At 35.0% G+C, this 19,261-nt stretch overlaps 2 protein-coding genes across 2 annotated transcripts; one reads left to right on the forward strand and one right to left on the reverse strand.

The window, feature by feature from the left end:
* The first annotated feature begins 1,930 nt into the window (after positions 1–1,930).
* LOC119079585 (sodium channel protein para-like) lies at positions 1,931–16,007 on the forward strand. The gene is made up of 19 exons (XM_037187575.1): positions 1,931–2,379; positions 7,680–7,820; positions 8,214–8,413; positions 8,466–8,594; positions 8,654–8,862; positions 8,927–9,331; positions 9,404–9,570; positions 9,818–9,991; positions 10,594–10,768; positions 12,623–12,804; positions 12,865–13,033; positions 13,089–13,321; positions 13,387–13,563; positions 13,622–13,840; positions 13,900–14,082; positions 14,206–14,412; positions 14,473–14,743; positions 15,019–15,317; positions 15,385–16,007. The coding sequence occupies exons 1-19, from the start codon at positions 2,281–2,283 to the stop codon at positions 15,814–15,816; spliced, it is 4,071 nt and encodes a 1,356-aa protein (XP_037043470.1). The 5' UTR covers positions 1,931–2,280; the 3' UTR covers positions 15,817–16,007.
* A 2,021-nt stretch (positions 16,008–18,028) lies between these two features.
* Positions 18,029–19,217, reverse strand: LOC119079591 (mitochondrial inner membrane protease subunit 1). The gene is made up of 2 exons (XM_037187585.1): positions 19,005–19,217; positions 18,029–18,618 (listed from the first exon to the last, which is right to left on the reverse strand). The coding sequence occupies exons 1-2, from the start codon at positions 19,104–19,106 to the stop codon at positions 18,193–18,195; spliced, it is 528 nt and encodes a 175-aa protein (XP_037043480.1). The 5' UTR covers positions 19,107–19,217; the 3' UTR covers positions 18,029–18,192.
* Positions 19,218–19,261: the final 44 nt, after the last annotated feature.

Below are 19,261 nucleotides of genomic sequence, written 5' to 3' on the forward strand. Positions count from 1 at the left end.
TTTTTATTTTTGCATAGATATAAGCAATAATAAGACAATGCCCGCTGTAAGTCTGATTCGAATTGAATTAAATTCAAAAGCAATATCATCCAATTTAACGCAAGAGCGTATTGTAAGGCCTTTTGAGATGCGCTGTAAAATTACAGTTGATTCATTTTGAATTAGAAGCAATTTTTATCTTAACGTGTGCTGCATTAGTTGCACTGTTAAGTGATAGTCGTATGACTTACACGTCTAAGAATTGAGTAATTTTTGATTTATCAAAGCTTTCGCAGAATCAGTATGAATAATTGAAAATTAAGAGACAAAATTGGGATGTGGGACAATTGGCATAATGGCTAATTGTTTCACGAAATGGAATGAGACACTCATTGAGCATAGTCGGAGTTTTATTTTTGGGGGTATAATGTTCGTACCCCCTGTGAATCCGAATATTATTGAAGATTTTATTATAGTCCTGGTTCATCGTAAAAGAAACCATTTTTATTTTTATAAATAAAAAGTCAGCAAATCAACCGCGTCAGATCACGAGGGTTTTTCTTCGTACAAATGGAACTAAAAGTATCCCTTCGAATGACATGATTCATTATTTTGCCTCCTGAGGCAAATGAATGGGACATTCACAGTGACCAAAAGACTATTCGCCACAGCGAACAGCATCTTCCAATTTTATACAATGAAAATGTTGTCCAATAATATATATAAAGACGAAATATAACTTTATGATACAGAGGTGATTAGTTGAGGATACGTAAAAAGATGTTCTTTCCATAGGTTAAGAAAAATCCAGTGAGACTATGTCTCGGTTGTACGAGAGAGTCCATACGTAAAGATGAGTATAATATTGCCGTCTAGGATAAGTAGCTGAAAGTTTTGGCAATCATTAATAGTACATTACGTCCGAGGTTCCAAATTTTGACGTTATGGCCCGATCCGAAGGGATGGGCTGTATTCTCACTCGTCAAAATAAAAATTTGGAACCTCATACGTACAGTGCTTTACGTGCTTCTGGTCGGTAAATGCGAAAAATGAACTCAAAAGATTACATCGATCGACCAGAAGCACGTAAAAGTTTAAAATAAGCGAGACTCATCGTCAAAATGCCGCTAGTTGAACTGTCAAAATAATTTCCATAGAATTTGGCTGATGATCTACTACATAGAGGTAGACTACCTAGAAGAATTATGACCTGAAATTCATTGAAAAATTGTATCACACACACCAAAAACATAAAAACGTCAACTTTGCTTCTTTTGACGTTATGAGTCCTTTTACTTGATCTACAATGATACCTCCATATATGGCCAAAGAAAATGTTAAAACAAATGAAGTACAAGATTTTTTCAGATACTACCGATACTTTGAAGAATGTATAGTAACAGATTTTTCTGGTTATATAACGATACTCTTGCCGTGTTTAAAAGTATGGAAAGTCATAAAATTCGTGTGTTAAAATGTAAGAAAAGGAATTAAAGTCACCTAAAAAGGACTCAAACGTCAAATATAAAAGATGGCGATGCTTCTGCCTCACCGGAAGCAGCGCTGTTTGTTATCATTTCTCTCATATTTAACGTATCGAGCATTCGATAGCATAGAGTCAGGAGTATCATAATTAAAGTCACGTTTTAGTCGTTTAAAACAAAGTATCCTATATTGAAATATTTCTTGAAAAAAAAACTCGTAAAACAATTAAACCGCAGTTAAATGCACCAAATTAAAACTGCTGTAATTAACGGCAAATTTTCATTGAAAAGAATTTTCATTAATTAATTGAGAACTTCTAATGTGATCATTCTAAGGCTTCCAACTAACAGAGAAGCAAATGAATTAATCCGCTCAGAGAGTAACATCAGAAGCACATACGAAGTGATGGTCTTCTTTTTCATTATTAGTGAATATCAACAAGTATTATAAGCGCACGTCCTAATGTAATCTCTCTTTAGAATAGAATACGCGTTCAGACCGAACGGACATATGAATATTTTTTGTGAAAGAAATTCTGGGTCGTGCTTATTTGTGCATTTTGAACCATTTGATTTTTATTTTATCAATTATTATTCCGTCGCATTGATAAAAATTATTCGAGCGTGAAAGTGAATGCATTATATACCTTTACAAAAACAATTTGAATTTTTGATTCAACCGTGTATCGAGATTTTTATTGAAAATTTTTATTTTCGTAAAAGTCGTTGGAACTTAAAATTGAGTTTGTAGTGAATGGGACTTTGCGAATTTCGTTGTTAACTATATTTCGCAAAAGTGTCCGAAATAAACACAGCGATGGATATACATTCGGACAAAGAATCGTCGCCAATATTCAAACTGTTTACGCCGCGAACCGCTTCGAAAGAAAATGGAAATATCAACAAAACAACGGAGGTATACAATTTTGAAAATAATTTTTGATTTTTGCTTCCAATTTTTTTGTTATTGAAGCAGATGTTAGGCATATAATATCTTTAAAGTATCTAATCCAACCGAATTCTATGCTTTGTTCAATTATAGAACTTCCGTAGTCTACGATGTATTACGGTGATAAACAATCTTTTTTTACATTTGCATATATATGCTTGGAACCATATAACCGTGACAAGAAAAAAATTCGTCTCTTTATTTATTGCGTTTGAATTATATTTTGTGCAGAAGTGCAAACGGTTAATGAATGTGATTGGACAATAATGGACTGTTTAACCTTTTTGTGTCAAATGTGTGTGCTGAGCAACTCAATTTAAAAGAAATTATTTCCATGAATATTTGAACTAATAAAGGAACTAATTAGGCGTATGATGCTGGTGTCTATTCAGTCACTTTAAAAGACAAATTTAATCAGCACTAAATATCATCTCCGTTAAAAATGGTTTAATTCATGTCTTTAGAGTGCGAACAACTGAAGAAAAGAAGTGTTGATAAAAGAGGATTGAAATATGATTCACAGAATGCAGATAAAGATTAATAAGGCGAACAATATTAGATTAATGTTGCTGTAGGTTATTTACGTATAATTTATTAAACATATCATCATTGTTAATTTGCACTTTAATGCGATAATGTTGACATGAATAATTTACTGGTTTCAAGACAGGGTCTAGATTGTTTCTAGTCAAATCGGCAGATTCGAATTTTCCAGGCCGCACACTTCAACAAAATTTATCTCAAATCTCATTGTCGTATTAAAAGTTCAAACTCAAAAGATTAAGAATTGGATATCGGTCACAGATGAGTGCTTTTCATTCATATTTTTGCAGAACCTACTTTTGAGAAAATATTTTCTTAATTTTTTCAAATTCTTTGAAAGTTTGTTATTTGAAAGTATGTTTCGATTTTGGAAAGATTATCAAAAAATTTCAAGAAAACCGAAGGAGAATTCAAGAAAAAAATTCGAAAATAATGGCTGAACAGATTACACAAAATCATAAGACTTTTCGATGTTCCAGTCTTGCAGAAATGTATTGAATATCATCTATATTGAGTTTTGTTCTGTTACTTCTTTTGTACGAAGTATTTTGGACAATTTAATAAATAGTATTTTACATGACTAGGGATAAAAAGATGAAAAGTAGAGTTTTCGTGTGAATTTTGTTGATCCGAGGCGAAGCCGAGGTCAATAAACACACGAAAACGAGACTTTTCATTTTTATCCCGAGTTATGTAATGGATTTGACATGCTGAGGGCGTTGAAAGAAGTGCTTGAAACATGAAAAGTACGGTTTTCGACGCATGTAGCATGTAAAAATCTTTTACTTCATTTGTTTCAACATTAATTTTAACATAAAATTTTACAAAAATGGTTCTATCACATGCTTCGAAAACCTTCGGTTGATCGTTGATTTTATATCGTAGTTTCAAAAAAAAAGTTTTAGTGTATTTTTCAATTTTTATGAAGATGCACTAGACTCGAGTAATTTACTTCTTATTTAAGTTTTACCTGCATTTTAATAGTATTTTGCATGCGTCGAAAACCGTACTTTTCAAGTTTCAAGCAATTCTTTCGACGCCCTCAACATGTAAAATCCATTACATAACGGCATGTAATTAAAGTGATAGCTATTTAATAAGAAATGATCACAAGAAAATAGGAAATGATCACTAGAAAAAGAGAAATGATCACAATTTTTTTATGATAGCAATAAAAATAGAATTTGATCACCAAAAAATAAGAATTTGATCACTAAATATATGCAATTTTACCACTAACATATGATCGTCTCGAAATAAGAAATGATCTACAATTATACGAATTTGATTACAAAAAATAAAGAAATGATCGTGCAAAATAAAAAATTTGATTGCAAGAAATAAGGATATGCTATCTATTATTCTGTTTGATTATTAGACGATGCAAGAGAAAAAAAAATTAACACCTAAGTTACCAACACCGTTCCGGCGCCCGGCTCGCATTGCGGCCCTCCGCTTCGCTACGGGGCAATGGGCCGGATCGCTCGGCGGGTTAAAACGCTTTTTATGTGCAATGAATTACACAGACTAATTATTAGACGATGCGAGAGAAAAAAAATTAACTCCTAAGTTACCAACACCGTTCCGGCGCCCGGCTCGCATTGCGGCCCTCCGCTTCGCTCCGGGGCAATGGGCCGGATCGCTCGGCGTGTTAAAACGCTTTTTATGTGTATTCGTTCGGACTTTTAGTGATCAAATTCTTTACTTTTAGTGATCAAATTCTTTATTTTTAGTGATCAAATTCTTTATTTTTAGTGATCACATTTGATTTAGCGGGTGGTAGGTACTACTTGTGATCACTTCCTATTTTAGGTTGATAGAATCTTATTTCGTAGTGTTATATTTGAAAAACTGGTTGTGATCACATTCTTATTTTCCTGCAATCATCTTTATTTTCAAGTGATCAATTCTTATTTTAGATTTATCGCTTTTATTTCTTCCCTTACATAACTAGGGGTAAAAAAAAATCTCGTTTTTGTATGTTTATTGACTCGGATCAACAAAATTCACACGAACACTCTACTCTTAATTTTTTTTATCCCGTGTCATATAAAATACCATTGTACTGAAAAAGTAAATTTTTCTTAGGATCTTTTTCGAAGGAGGCCCAAATGGCCTCAAATTATCAAACATGAAAGGGAGGGCGTGATATGAACTACAAGTAGACATTAAAGTAGAGTTCGGATGCTATGAAGAATTCTTTGGGTAAAATTACAAATAGAAGTGAAAACGCTCTACCATTTATCCAAACAATTTTTTTGTTTTTGTTGATTTATCATCTCCTATTAAAAGTTAACTTATTTTGCCCAATTGAATTAATTAAAAAACAATGAATTTTAGAAAAATATATGAACCGGCTTCAAACCAACTGTTCAATTTTAAATAATCGTTGAATAGCAATTAACTTTTAGTTTTGTAGTCACCCCATCATAAGATATTCAAAGACTCATGACGTTATTATAAGTTTTATGTGCGCAATATTTTGACTTAACTTAGATCATCTCCAATTTTTTGTTCTCGTTAATTTAATGATGTTTAATAAATACTCAGATAATTTTTATCAATTCAAATCAAAACAAGAAAAATCAAGAGCCACTATTTCTTCACAGGACGGAATTCCTCAATACATCCGGTGGATTGTACCAATTGTAATATACGAAACCGCGAATAATTAATTTTTTTTTCTCAATGTTTATAAACAAAAATGCATAAATTATCAATTGTAATTAATATTAAAATCAAATCAGCTATGAATATAATAATAATTATTTTATCAGCACATGCAATGTTACGTACATAATTCAATTTCCTTTAATCAAGATTTTGTTCCATTACAACTCGTTCATTACGAGTCAAAACAAAAGTTCTCTCTAAATATGTATTCATCTCTAAAATATGCACTGAGATTGTTGCAAAACGCTATTAAGTAATTCAAACGAATTTACAAATGATAAACCATTTAATGTGAGGATGTGTTTAGTGTCTGAGAAAACACACACTGCACCCTGGAAAGTGAATTATGTCTCTTCTCGCATTTTTTTATGTTCGAAAAAACTTACGAAAAGATCTATGTGCTTTTTATTTTGGCTACGGGTAGGAGCTATTTTTTCACATTTTTCTTCCTGATTTTTCTTTACTTTTTATTCCGTGTTTGTTCTGTTTTTTTTCTGATTTCACGGTTGTGGGGTTATCTCATTTTTTCCGCATAGTTGTTGATGTTGTTTATTATATTCAACGATTGAAATTTGCTTACAGTGTAATATTTCCTACTTCATTATTTAGATCAATCAAAATGATCAAATTAATATAATTTGTCGCCTTGCGATTGCGACAAAATTACAGAATTTTTCTCGTAATTTTGTCCCAAAGCATGGAATAGTTACTTACGTATCTGCTGTTGACCGCAGATACACAAAGCAACGCAAGTATGACATAAAAATCTTTTGTATTCGGGCAAACAAACTCTCAGCTCTCTGCTGTGTCAAATTCACACCTTACTTCTTTGTATTCTGCAAACACTATACATTTTGATTGACTACGCTGTAATTTACATGTAATTTCCAAAGGCTACTGACACTTTCACCACCAATAAAAGTAGTTTGTTTGCTAGAGAGAGTATTGGTTCGGGCCTTTTCCAATTGTTTGAAATTTCAAACTTGCAAATACTGAACTGAATTAATCAACCGAATTGCGTAGTCTTCGCAAGTGTTACATTTCAAAACAATTTTTCGCTTATCGTTACTTCGTTTGGGCTACAACTCGCAAAATTCTACCGTCCACAACAGATAGGTAGATAAATATTTGAGATATTTCCGATATTTGTGAAGAACATGTCTTTAACTTTTTTGATTTTATTGTGGTTGTGATGCTTGGTCCGAAGTCCGAACCATAAAACTTTCGCACTCACCTTGACGAAATTACGCTGTATAGAAACGCAACTCTGGTCTCTTATCAGCTCGTGCATGTTAAAACAACTGAAGTAAAAGATTGTATATATTACTTAATTCAATGAATAAGTGTAACTTTTCAAAAAGGAAATGTTGTTTCGATATTAGTTACCATACCTGAATCGAAAAACCTTGGCGAAATTTTCTATCTTTAAATTGTAAAATCGTTCATTTGAATATTATCTAATAAATCTAATAAATGTAGTATTGGGAGCACGAACATAATATCAAACACTTAACAAAAGAAGTAACAGATTTAATGGTTCGCGGTTCATGTATCCATAATAAAAGCTTAATTGATTTCGTACTTACTTTTTAATTAGTTGATTAAGCCGAGCCCCGCAAAGGGTTCACATGCGTCAGATGACGCCTGCATGTGTCTACTGCGATGAAAATATGTTTGATGTAAGGAATTATAAGCGATTCGTACTAATACTCGATCAAGCTCGTGACGTACACGTTGCCAATATCCTTCCTTATAGCAGTAATGTACTATGTAGTGTGTGTATTGGTTTTGTGTACACAACGAACGTAATGTCTTGTTCCCTAAGGGGCATGAAGAATTTTCAAGCAGAATTGTATCACTAGTCTCGATCGAGAAATTTCTAATACATACCTCGATAGGAAATGTAAGTAGTTAAAATTCGATTCTCCAATCGGACCTTTCTCCTTTTGTAAGTTAGAACATTAAATATCAACCGAATTCAAGATTTTTTTTTTTCGTGGGTATATAATCGAAACATTGCGTGTAAACTAAAAATAAACATCTTTCGGCAGAATACCACAGCCACGCAAACGAGTCAGTTAACCAACAATGATTTTGATGATTGCTCACAACTTCCGGACGGATTAAAGAAATGCGTTTCGACCGTACTTATTGGTAAACCTCTGGACGATCCATTCTATGCGAACAAAGAGGTATGTAGAACACATCCATTTAAAAGTGTTAAATTAAAATGGACAATTTCCTAGAGAAGCATAAAAGATAATTGGCAAATATTTTCGCTAACGCCAACGTTCTGGAACAATAAAAATGTTGATAAGAAAGACGAATGACTTCATCACTTCATTTCTAGTGATCTTGAAAAAAAATGTGCATGAAATTGATACCAAGTCGCGAAATTAAATATCGCCGTTATAAAAATGTTGTAAACAGAAAGGTCACATTTGTTTGCGTTCCTCAATTTCGTATACAATAATATTTAACATTAACATTTTTGATGTTAGGACAGTGCTTGATGGATGTTACTTCACTATATATTTTCCTGGTAGCAAAATAATAAAAAAATTTAATTTTCCAACTCCATTTAGACATTTGTCGTTGTCAACAACAACAAACAATTATTTCGATTCTCCTCTACAAACGCATTGGGAATGTTTGCGCCAACCAGTGCTATTCGATCGAATGCCATTCGAATTATAACTCATCGAATTTATGCGATTTTTATGGTGCTCATGATTTTAACATTCTGTCTAATGAATGCTACTGTTCGGCCGACTCTTTTCGATCTGTAAGACGCCGAGGAATGCTTGAGTCGATGCTACTAATTGCAATAATTTCAGACGCTACTTTTTGATCGTATTTTTGTTGGAGTCTATACTGAAGATAGTATCACATGGACTAATTCTATCGCCATTCTCCTACTTAAGAAACGGTTGGAACATCCTGGATGTCGTTTTAAATATTTTGTTGTAAGTGCTGGTAAAAACAAAAAACAACTCAGAAGTAAAACGAACTTTCTTAATGGCAGGCTCTGCGGAACATTCTACTTATCCGAACTAAGAATTTTGAAAATTATTTCTTATTCGCTGAATCTGCGTAGGACCGTTAGACTGTACTGGTCGTCATGTAAATTATTGAAAGATTTTATTATCTACATGGCTTTAATGATAATGATACTCGCGACGGTATTGCTTCAAGTCTATATGGGGATATTGACTCAGGCTTGCGTTAAAGAAGGTATTGTAAGGATCAACTAACTTTTTGTTGCTGTTAATAGAAAACTTTAATTTAATCTCCCAAGGACACATTTTTGAGTTAAATAATGAGGATAAATTGTGTGGAAACTCATCTGGCAGTCAAGAATGTCCATATTCGTACACTTGCATGCACGAAAGCATACCGAATCCCGATTTCGGTTATACCAACTTTGATAACATATTCAGTTCAATTCTGTCGACCTTTCGATTGATAACGCGAGACTTCTGGGAACATCCGCTGCAAATGGTGTTGGCCACAGCTGGTCCATGGCACATTTTGACTTTTATTGTAATTATTTTCATCATTTCGTATCAAGTACTATCGTTGATTTGGGGACAGATTGCTGTGTCGTATAATTATATAAGACTTGAACGATGGGAACAGAAATTGATTGGCGAAGATGTTGATGCCGAAGATACGGTGTCACAAGTAACGAATAATGACAAATGTGAGCACCTTCAGTTTGTGAAACGTTTGGTCACGAATTAAAATGAATTGTATTTTTTAACGGTTTATACAGCTCCTGGATGCTGGTCGAAATTCCAACGAGCTATCTTCTTCATAATCTACAATCCATTCGTTGTTTTGTTCGTAATTATTTGCATAATACTGAACACATTGTTCATGGCATTAGATCATCATGATATGTCAAGAGAATTCGAGAAAGTTTTACAATATGCGAATTATGTAAGTATAAGGCTGTGGAATGTGAGCAATGGGTTTTTTCTTGCCATTTGCGCTAATAAAACGTTTTTTCTTCTCTTGCATCCATTAATTTATTCATGTTTCTTAAGGCATCTCTTTTAATTAACACTCATCATCACCACTTGAGATCGTTTTAAACAAACTAAATATAAATGACTTTATCACTTGAGATCATTTTGAAAAATGGATTTTCTGAAAGTGAATTTTTGGCCTATTTTATCCGTTACAGGTCTTCGTTATAGTCTTCATCATTGAGGCGATTATGAAGTTGCTTGCGCTGGGTGTCAAACGGTATTTCAAGGATGAATGGAATACATTTGATTTCATCGTCACCGCGCTTGGTGCAATGGAACTGGCTTTGGAAGGTCTTCAAGGCTTATCCGTGTTTCGTTCATTCAGATTGGTATGTAAAATGCATCTCTAAAGTCCAATTAATTAATTGATCACAATTAAGAGGAATTCATATGATTTGTATGAGTTTAATTATCAAATATTTTGTTCTTGTCGGGTGGATACTACCGTGTTGTAAAGCAAAACATTATGCTACGCATTCATTTTTGTTAGCTTTGAAGAGCTTTTGAGTGCGTTGAGCTTGTTTTGGATTCTCGTGACATTATATTTTTCCAATGGAATCGAAAAGAATTTGGAGCTATCCAAATAGTTGACAGACTGAGTATGCGACACATGTGTCGTCGTATGTAAACCTTTCACGGGCGGCTTTTTCATGTTATATCTGGCTATGACGACCTTTATTGTAAGCTGTAGGTTAATGGTAAAAATTATGAAGTAAAAGATTTTCGATCAATGTATTGGTCTACTAAGTTCGAAAAGGTCTCAAAAGACAGATTTCTGAACTGGAGTGCCATATTTTACAAATCTATGTCTTCCTTTCTTATACGTGCCAATAGTTTCACTTTTTTATACGAACAACAGTGGAACTAAAAGAGTGGTACTGTTGTAACGCTGGTCTTTATTATCATAGCAAAAACAATTCCATTTCCACAGCTCCGGCCGTTACGTCTCGGTAAAGTTGTACCCGCCTTTGATTTAATATTAACACGTATGCAGCATTTGTTTTCGGTTGTGTCCGGTCAAACAATTATTTTCTTGATGGGCATTTACATATTCACCGTATTTGGATATCATCAATTCGCACAAGATTATGCGAACTTTGACTATGGTAAGTGTTGTATACATTCGTTCATTTATCGGCGCTGTATTACTATTTCTGTAAATGATTTACTTATCTTTGTTGAATGATTATTTATCCTAAGAACATTTGGATTCAAACATATTTGTTTTAAAAAGTAGAAAAAAAAGAAATGAAAATAGATTGATTCATTGATTAATCATTGGCTTGTCTTGATGGCTATACGTTGTTTAAATTTTCGTTTATTCGTCTGTCCCTGTTGGATATCTATGGTATAATCTACCTGCAATAATGTGCGAAATTACAAAAAAAGAATCAAGCAAATTGTTCATCTTCTTAAGCTGTTACGATATTATGGCATTGAACTTCTGTTATATGGAAAATAAATAAATGAAACGATCTAATCGGAAAATTTAAAATATTTTCCTGATTTTTTCAGTAACACAACAGTTGGGTGTTTACGAAAAGGTTATTTAAAGTACATTAAATGGGGGAGATGGTTTCTATATTGGATGGTTGTAGTCGTGGATTCTATAGAAAGAATTTCTTTGAACATCAAAATATTTTTTGACAATTTTGAATTTTTCTATTAGCTCGGCATGTTCGATTGATAAAATATCGATTATTTCCTTAACCTGTTACAGACGGAAATGTGACCAGTATTACTATTGGGTCTATTACTTCAATCGATCAAATTATTTTGAATCTGTTGATTTCAAATCTTGTACTTCAATTATTTAACATGCATTTTACAGTATATAAAGGACCATATTACCCAGAGCTTGTCATTATTTTTGTCGTCGTTATCGACAACAGATGAATAGCCGTATGTGACAGGTTAAGATCGGTTATCGATATTTCCAAAAAGGTAATTTCAATCGAATTTTTTATCGATAATCGGTGCATTCAACACGGTGATAAATTACTATTTCATCCTTTATTTCTCAACTGAAAAATAAATGGACCTAATTTACTACAAGGACTCTTTTCGAGAAAACATTTTCCAAATTATACAAAATTGATCGAAATAGTACATTTTGTTACAAGTGATGAAAAGTTGATTTTTCGGTACTAGTCGTCCTAACGAGGCGGAGCCGAGTGGGACAAGCTTAAGACGTGTACCGAAAAATTCAGCTTTCATCACGAGTCACAAACGACGGTTTTTGTGCTTGAAAACTGAAATGAGACCAAACCACAACACCATTAACATAGAAATCACTCTACAGCCGTTTCAACAACAAAGCATGTACACTTGATTCCGGCCGGAAAAATATATATGAAAATCCATTTTCGGCCGGAGAGAGCGTCCGATATAGTTATTTGTATGCTTGCTAAGAGGACCGAAAGTAAAGCTGTCAATTCGCGGGGCGAAAGCTTTCGCTTTCGCCCCTTGAATTGACATTTCTTTACTTTCGGTCCTCTTAGCAAGCATACAAAACTTAATACGTAACTCTTTCGGCCTACTCAATCGATACGTAAATAACTATTTCATGTGTCGGGGCCACGGGCTGCAAACTTCGCACAAGTTGAATCTTTTTACTTTCGTCCCTTGTGATCCAAATAACCATTCTTGGCCGCAAATACCTCTCTCTGAGAAGTACAGAAAAATTGAACTTTTCGATCGTAGATGCGTGTCGAAATCCGTCGAATGTCAGTCTTCAAGCACAAGAACTAGGACCCGAAGGTCTAGGACTAGGACTCATACCTAGGACCCAAAAAGTGCGACTTCTCACACGCTAACAAGGACTTTCAGTCCTATGTACGAAATGTACTATTTTTTTGTGGTAAAATCGAGGAAAACATAAGAAAATTTTGGGAAAATGGAAAAAAATCACAAAAATAGTGTCTCATATACTGTGACAACCCTTCTTATTTTTCCATTAGAAGATGCAGGTGACGAACAGACACTATGGCGATTCACAGATATCATGCACTCCTTCATGGTTGTTTTCAGAGCACAGTGCGGTGAATGGATTGAAACTATGTTTTTGTGCTTGCAAGTGGCTAGCAATCGTACAGTATGCTTTATCTACTACTTCATTTTGGTTACCGTCGGCAGTTTTCAAGTAAATTGACTGATAAATTCATCACTAAATTTTAAACTTATAATTTTCTTCTTCTGTAAGATAATGCACATATTTACTGCGTTGTTGTTCACCAATGACGATTCAACAGCCATATCAACGAAGAAGTCGCAAAGATTGTTTCAGAAAACGGCAGAACCCAAAGAGAAATTTCAGTTACAACCATTTTTGAAGGAAAAATTACTCGAACCGAGTGTGAAGAAAATTTACGGTGAGTTTGTGAATAGCGGCGTTTAAATAAAATCTAATTTTTGTATCCACGGTAGACGAATATAAACCTAAGAAAGACATTGAGTCGGTTGGTGAAAATCAAACCGCTAAAATGGTAACAAAGGCGCCAATAGAAGATGACGTCAGTGAATCCATCGACAACACAGACACATCTATTCCGATCGAGCCATCATCTACGAATAATCAACCTTTCAGTTTGAAACGCGACAAAAGAAAATATTTCCAACACTGCGTCACACTGGGTATACTTGCGTCCAGTTTCTCTTTAGTAAGAACAAATAAACGGACCGACGAAACATCATCATGCGAGTAAATTAAATTATTTTCTTAAAGGCAGTGGAATATGGTATCCACGCTGATTCTCAACCAACTCTTCTGATGGTTTCTCTGTATATTGATTTTCTGTTCATTGGACTTTTGAGTATAGAAGTTGTGACGAAATTAGTCGCACGTGGATGGAAATTGTGCATTACAGACATTTGGTATTGGGTTGATTTGTTCAACTTAATTGTAGGTTCTGTCGATGTTACCAGACGTGCAATCGATATTATAAGGAATTCAATTCCAGATTTCAATCCTTGATATGCTTTTCCAAAGCGAAGCGATAGCAGTGCTTGCATCCCTCCGACCACTATCTTTGGTGTCGCGGTTCCATGGACTGAATATAATCACAAATGCTATACTCAAACAGATGTGGTTCCTTGTCAATACACTCCTAGTTTGTCTGGCATTTTGGTTAATTTTTGCTATAATGGGAGTGCAATTGTTTGGTGGAAAATTCTATACCGTACGTTTCAACCGAATAAAGAAAAAGTGAATTTTTGTAAAAAAAAGGGTTTATTGCAGTGTGTGGACGAGAATGGTATTAGAGTGGAATCAGTCGAAAATCGGACAGAATGCAATGAACCATACCATTGGGTAAATGCATTTATGAATTTCAATGATGTGTTCGACTCGTACTATAGTCTACTGCAAGTTAGCTCGTTTAAAGGTTGGATTCAAATAATAAGTAATGCTGTGGATTCAAGAGTAAGTCATTGTTACCACCCCGATAAACTTATTCTACTCCTCCTATTGCCGACAATTAGAGCAATGAAACAAATCATATCAAAACTAGTGTGAAGAATCACTTTCAACAATTATATGTTTCAGGATGTACACACTCAGCCCATGGATGAGGTCAACATCTACATGTTCTTTTACTTTGTCATTTTCGTTGTATGCGGTGTTTTCGTGTGTACAAACGTAATTGTTGGAATGCTAGTTCAACATATGATGCATTTCGGTTCATTGACTCAATTGCTGGAAAGATCCAAATCTAAGTCAGATGAATCGAAAGACAAAGATGCCACTGATCAGGTATGATCAACCAAAGTATCTTAATCGAGATCTTAAATTTCTATTTCTCTTCATAAACAGAATCCATCCTATTCGAAATTCGACAGTTTTGTGCGGAGTCGTGCGTTTGAACTTATTGCACTTGGATCTTATATTGTCTACATTATAGTATTGATGTGCGATCACTACCATATGTCATCGGAATCTAACGATGCTTTGAATTACATTCATCTCGTTCTAAGTATTGTCCTTATTATCGAAATCGTTGTTCGAGCATCTGCGTACCGTAAAGAATTTGTCAACAATTCCTGGAATCGGTTCGACGTGGTTTTACTCATTTTTGCAATAATCGGTAAGTTGATATAGACAGTGGAAAAGTTGAGAAAACTAATTATTATTACCTACCCCAAGCGAAAGTTAACCATTACATAGCTGTTTGCCCCCTACGAAAATGATCCATTACATAACGAATATTTTTGGGTAATTTTATGTGAATTCCTTTGTAATATTAAACTTTCGCTTGGGGCAAAGTATACGCATGCAAATGAATATTCATGATTCACACGGTGAAACCAGCTATTTTCACAATTCTAGACATATTCCGTGAAATTAAATTTCTTCTTGCAGATCACGTTTTCGCAGATATGACTGCCAAATATTTCGTTTCTACATCGTTACTGCGAGCTGTGAGGATCGGCCGCTTCAATGGACTAATTGCGTCATTCTCAAAAAGTCTGGCACGATGTGGAAAGGTGATCACCAGAACGTGGAATACAGTCTCAATGCTGTATGTGCTCCTGCTGTTGGTCATTTTTGTCTATTCATTGATCGGAATGGTTTTGTACCAAGACGAGAAAATCGAATTCGGTTCTGTTGACATCCTCAATTTTGAAACATTCGGACACAGCGTTATATTAATGATTCAAGTGAGATTTGAACTAATGGAAAACGTAATTTATGGACGAAACTCATAGTAAACGTTTTCTTTCCCAGATGAGCACTGCAGCCGGTTGGGACGGTTTATTAGTGCAATTATCTGAAAAGCATGCAGTATCTGCTACTCTGTACTTACTGTCTTTCTTATATATTGTGTCCACAATTCTTTTGAACGTAATGCTGGTGATTGGTTTTGAATTCTACAAAGAGCTAACGTCCGTTGAAGATGAACGGCAACAGTTAAAAACAGATGATTTGAACGATTTCAACGAAAAATGGAAAATGTTCGCTCAAGACAATCTTAAGTATGTAACGCAAAATCGTCTCGGTGATTTCTTCAGATCGCTAAATGAGTCGTCAGCATTGCGTCCTGCTGAATTTGACGAAAAAGAATTTGCATTGTTGGGCGTCGACACGAAAAAAGAAAACAATTACAATCGATCCGCGTTGTTAGTTGCACTCAACAGAATGCGTTTGAATAAACACTAACGATTCCACTGCAACTGGTGGGTACAGATATGGTCTATAAAAAGGTTCTATTTAACTCAATTCAATTTTATTTTTGCACGCTATGAATGACACTACCGCAAAGTGTTTTCGTAATTTAATTTTACTTTATCATTATGTTAGAACACAGATCTGCCAAACAGAATGTTAAATAAAGATATGAAAAATGATTGCGTTTTATGTCTTCAAATTGGACCACGGACCCTTAAATTCGAATCAGGTCTGCAACCAGTTCTGACAGTTGATCGGGTAATGGAATACTAAAATCATTGAAGGAATCGAGTGAAACGAAGCGCAGGTAGGAAGATTTACGCGCCTCTGTTTTTTTTTATCTCAGTATGAATACTATGGCCAATTGTAGATTATCTAAGTCAGCAGCGTGAAATAGGGGTAGCGTTAGAGTAACCTTTGTTCCTGACAATTTTTCCTCTCAAGTACTTTAAATAACACTACGGCCAGACAACCTTTTCGTCAAAACCAATCTTACAGGAGAACTTGTCCTTTATAGTCACTTTCCAATAGCATTTTCGATGAGACAGTTATAGGTGCATCAGGTATTTAGTATGCTGTGAGGTCAAATTACCCCTCGATATGTCTCCACCACCCTTCGTTAGTATTGTGAGTAGTTTTTGTCTTCCTTCGATATTGTACTAACAATTCGTAGTGAAGACCTTTTAAAGTAGTTATTTAAACTCACTACACACACCAAACTCACCAATAACTGTCCCACTCCCATTATTAAAAAAAAAAAAAAATTGTAAGGCGGCTGCAACGGATCGACAGACATTTACAAGATTTATCTCTAATCCTGGTTTTATGCCATAAATTCATGTGGCTACACTGACTCTTCACACAAATTTTTGAATTTTTGGAAGCATTTAGACTAGGGAATGTAACCGGGAAATTAAAAACCGGGAAAAACCGGTTAACCGGTTTACCATTTCCCGGGAATTTTTTTTGTCATTTACCGGTTAACCGACCTTCAAAAATTGAATGATTTTTTCATTTTTCCTTTGCAATAATACTTTGAATTGAATTATTCTTCTAGTTGCATTTAAGCATTACATCTGATTTGAACTCGTTGTGAACATTTTCATCACCTTTTCATCGTAAATTGCAACTCAAGGTCAGCCCTAGGCTAAGAAAAAAGGATCAGTTTTGCGTTGCTGAGGTGGACATGCTGTAATTTCTATTGTAATCGAATTTTCACCACAGGCTAAACAAAAGAAAATGCAGCATAATTGTCGATCTGAGCAACGCAAAATGTCTCATTCGTTCTTAGGCTTAAGTTTGCAACTCCGAAATTGCTAGGAATTCTACAGAATTCGAAGTTTAGAATATCGGGTTACTACATCTTTAAGAAACCAATTGAAATAACGTCCATCAAAAATTCAAGAAAACAGTTCAATAAGGAGCTTACCTTTCATTTATTTCCTTTTTCAGGATAGGAAAAAATGCAATTTTTACACTGTTCAACAGAAATTTTGAAATTAGCTCACACGATCGATTTCCGATATTTCTGATGAACTGTGTAGATATGGAATTCTTTATCATCCTGAAAAATGCAAATAAAGGAACGGTAAACTCATTTCTGAAGGGCTTCGCGAGCACAATAAGCCACTTAGTAGGGGTAGGATAAAAGCATTTGCCATCGGTGCAAGTTACAAACTCCCAACTCATCCAAAAAAAATGTCTAAACGAGTACAGAATGTACTATTCATTTCCCGGGAAATTTTTTCTCGTTTACCGTTATTCCCGTTTCCCGGTTTTTCAAAATCGACGGTAAATGCATTCCCTAATTTAGACGGTTACATTGTATGTAAATCATGTAAACGTAACAGTTTTAGCTGTTCGACGGGATCTGAAAGGATCCCATCTCTAATTAGGGAAATTTAGTATTTTTGAGAGGGGAAGTCGTAGTTTTATTCACACGGATTATAAATGCAATCAACTTTTGTTAATACGAAGGGGATAATGCTCGAGCAGGCACTTTAGGCACGCCGGAAAGTGCTAAGGGGGTCGAGGAATACCTCCATGTAAATTTCTAAAAATCAAAAGTCAAATTTTTGATTTTTAGAAATTTATTTGGAGGTGTTCATCGACTCTCTTAGCACTTTCCGGTGTGCCTAAAGTTGACAAGTCACAATAACCGGCAACGTGTGATCGTTGCTGTACCTCAAAAATCTGTTACTTGGGGCTCCTTTTGTACAGATTAAATCGTCTCGAACGATCCATTGTACAATTTATTGTAATATTCCGAAAAAAACCGCTTAAATACATCTAACGTATTCTAACAATAAATTCACTACTCACTAGCAGCCAACGCGTCTCTTCCATCCAGAACTTAAAATAAAAAATTTAAAATATTGTAATATCCTGTAACGGCCATATGCGGCACATAGCACGACTACGAATTAATCCCTGCGGTATCGGTCCATAAAACCTCGAATCGGAACTGTTCCCCGAATTGTCGCCCTCGATCCAAACGTGTCCGCGAGGAACCACAACAATTTTACTGGATAAAATTGTCGTTGACGATTTATCATCCGTTTGGTCAACGGTTGAATTGCTGTCGTTGTTTGTGAATGGATTTAAATGGATCGGGGTGAGAATTTTGTCGCCCGGCAAGCCAATGACGCGTTTGCATATGTTTTGCTTCGGATTGTTGGGATTTTTCGCTATGATTATGTCGTTGCGCGATATTCGTTGCAGGCGTGGGCTGATTCGCTCGGTGATCAATATATTGTTCGAACGTAGAGTTGGTTCCATGGATGGTCCCGAACACTAATAAAGAAAGAAACGAAAATAGTTATTCGACATTAACACAAGCATTCATGGGCAGGTCAGGTTCTGGTTTTATGAATCTTCCTACAAAGAATGTGCGGGGCAGACGAATATTTATGGATCGTTGCTTCAGACAACCATCTGTCTAGGCTCTAGCACAAAGAAGTAGTGTCTGCTAGCGGTTAGCTTCTACCTCGTCAATTCGAAAGACTGAATGACAAACTGCCTAGTATCTTACACATCGTTCAGAAAAATCTTCTCATCTCTCTATCTGCAGTATGGGAATACAAACATAGACTGAGCCTCGGCCCTGGATTCCACGAAGCTCCCTGACTATTTACAAATCTGTTTTTGCGAAGCGAAGGCCTAATATATCAATGACTTACGATCACAAAATCACCGATGTACTCGAATACACAATGTGTCCAGCAGCCGTACTGAATGACATATCCAAAAACGCCGATAGTCTTTGCAAAACGCTTCAACATTTCACAATTTTCTTCTCACAAAACTATAAGCACAGAATCACTCACTGGCACGCACATATCGAAGAACGAAGAAAGTCCGTCAAACTTTTCGAATTCTGGTTTCGAATATTGTATACCGCACATGCACAATCAGCTGATTGTTGTGTTCGTGTTTC

Source organism: Bradysia coprophila, unplaced genomic scaffold (assembly GCF_014529535.1).
Source record: "Bradysia coprophila strain Holo2 unplaced genomic scaffold, BU_Bcop_v1 contig_324, whole genome shotgun sequence".
Taxonomy (NCBI): Eukaryota; Metazoa; Arthropoda; class Insecta; order Diptera; family Sciaridae; genus Bradysia; species Bradysia coprophila.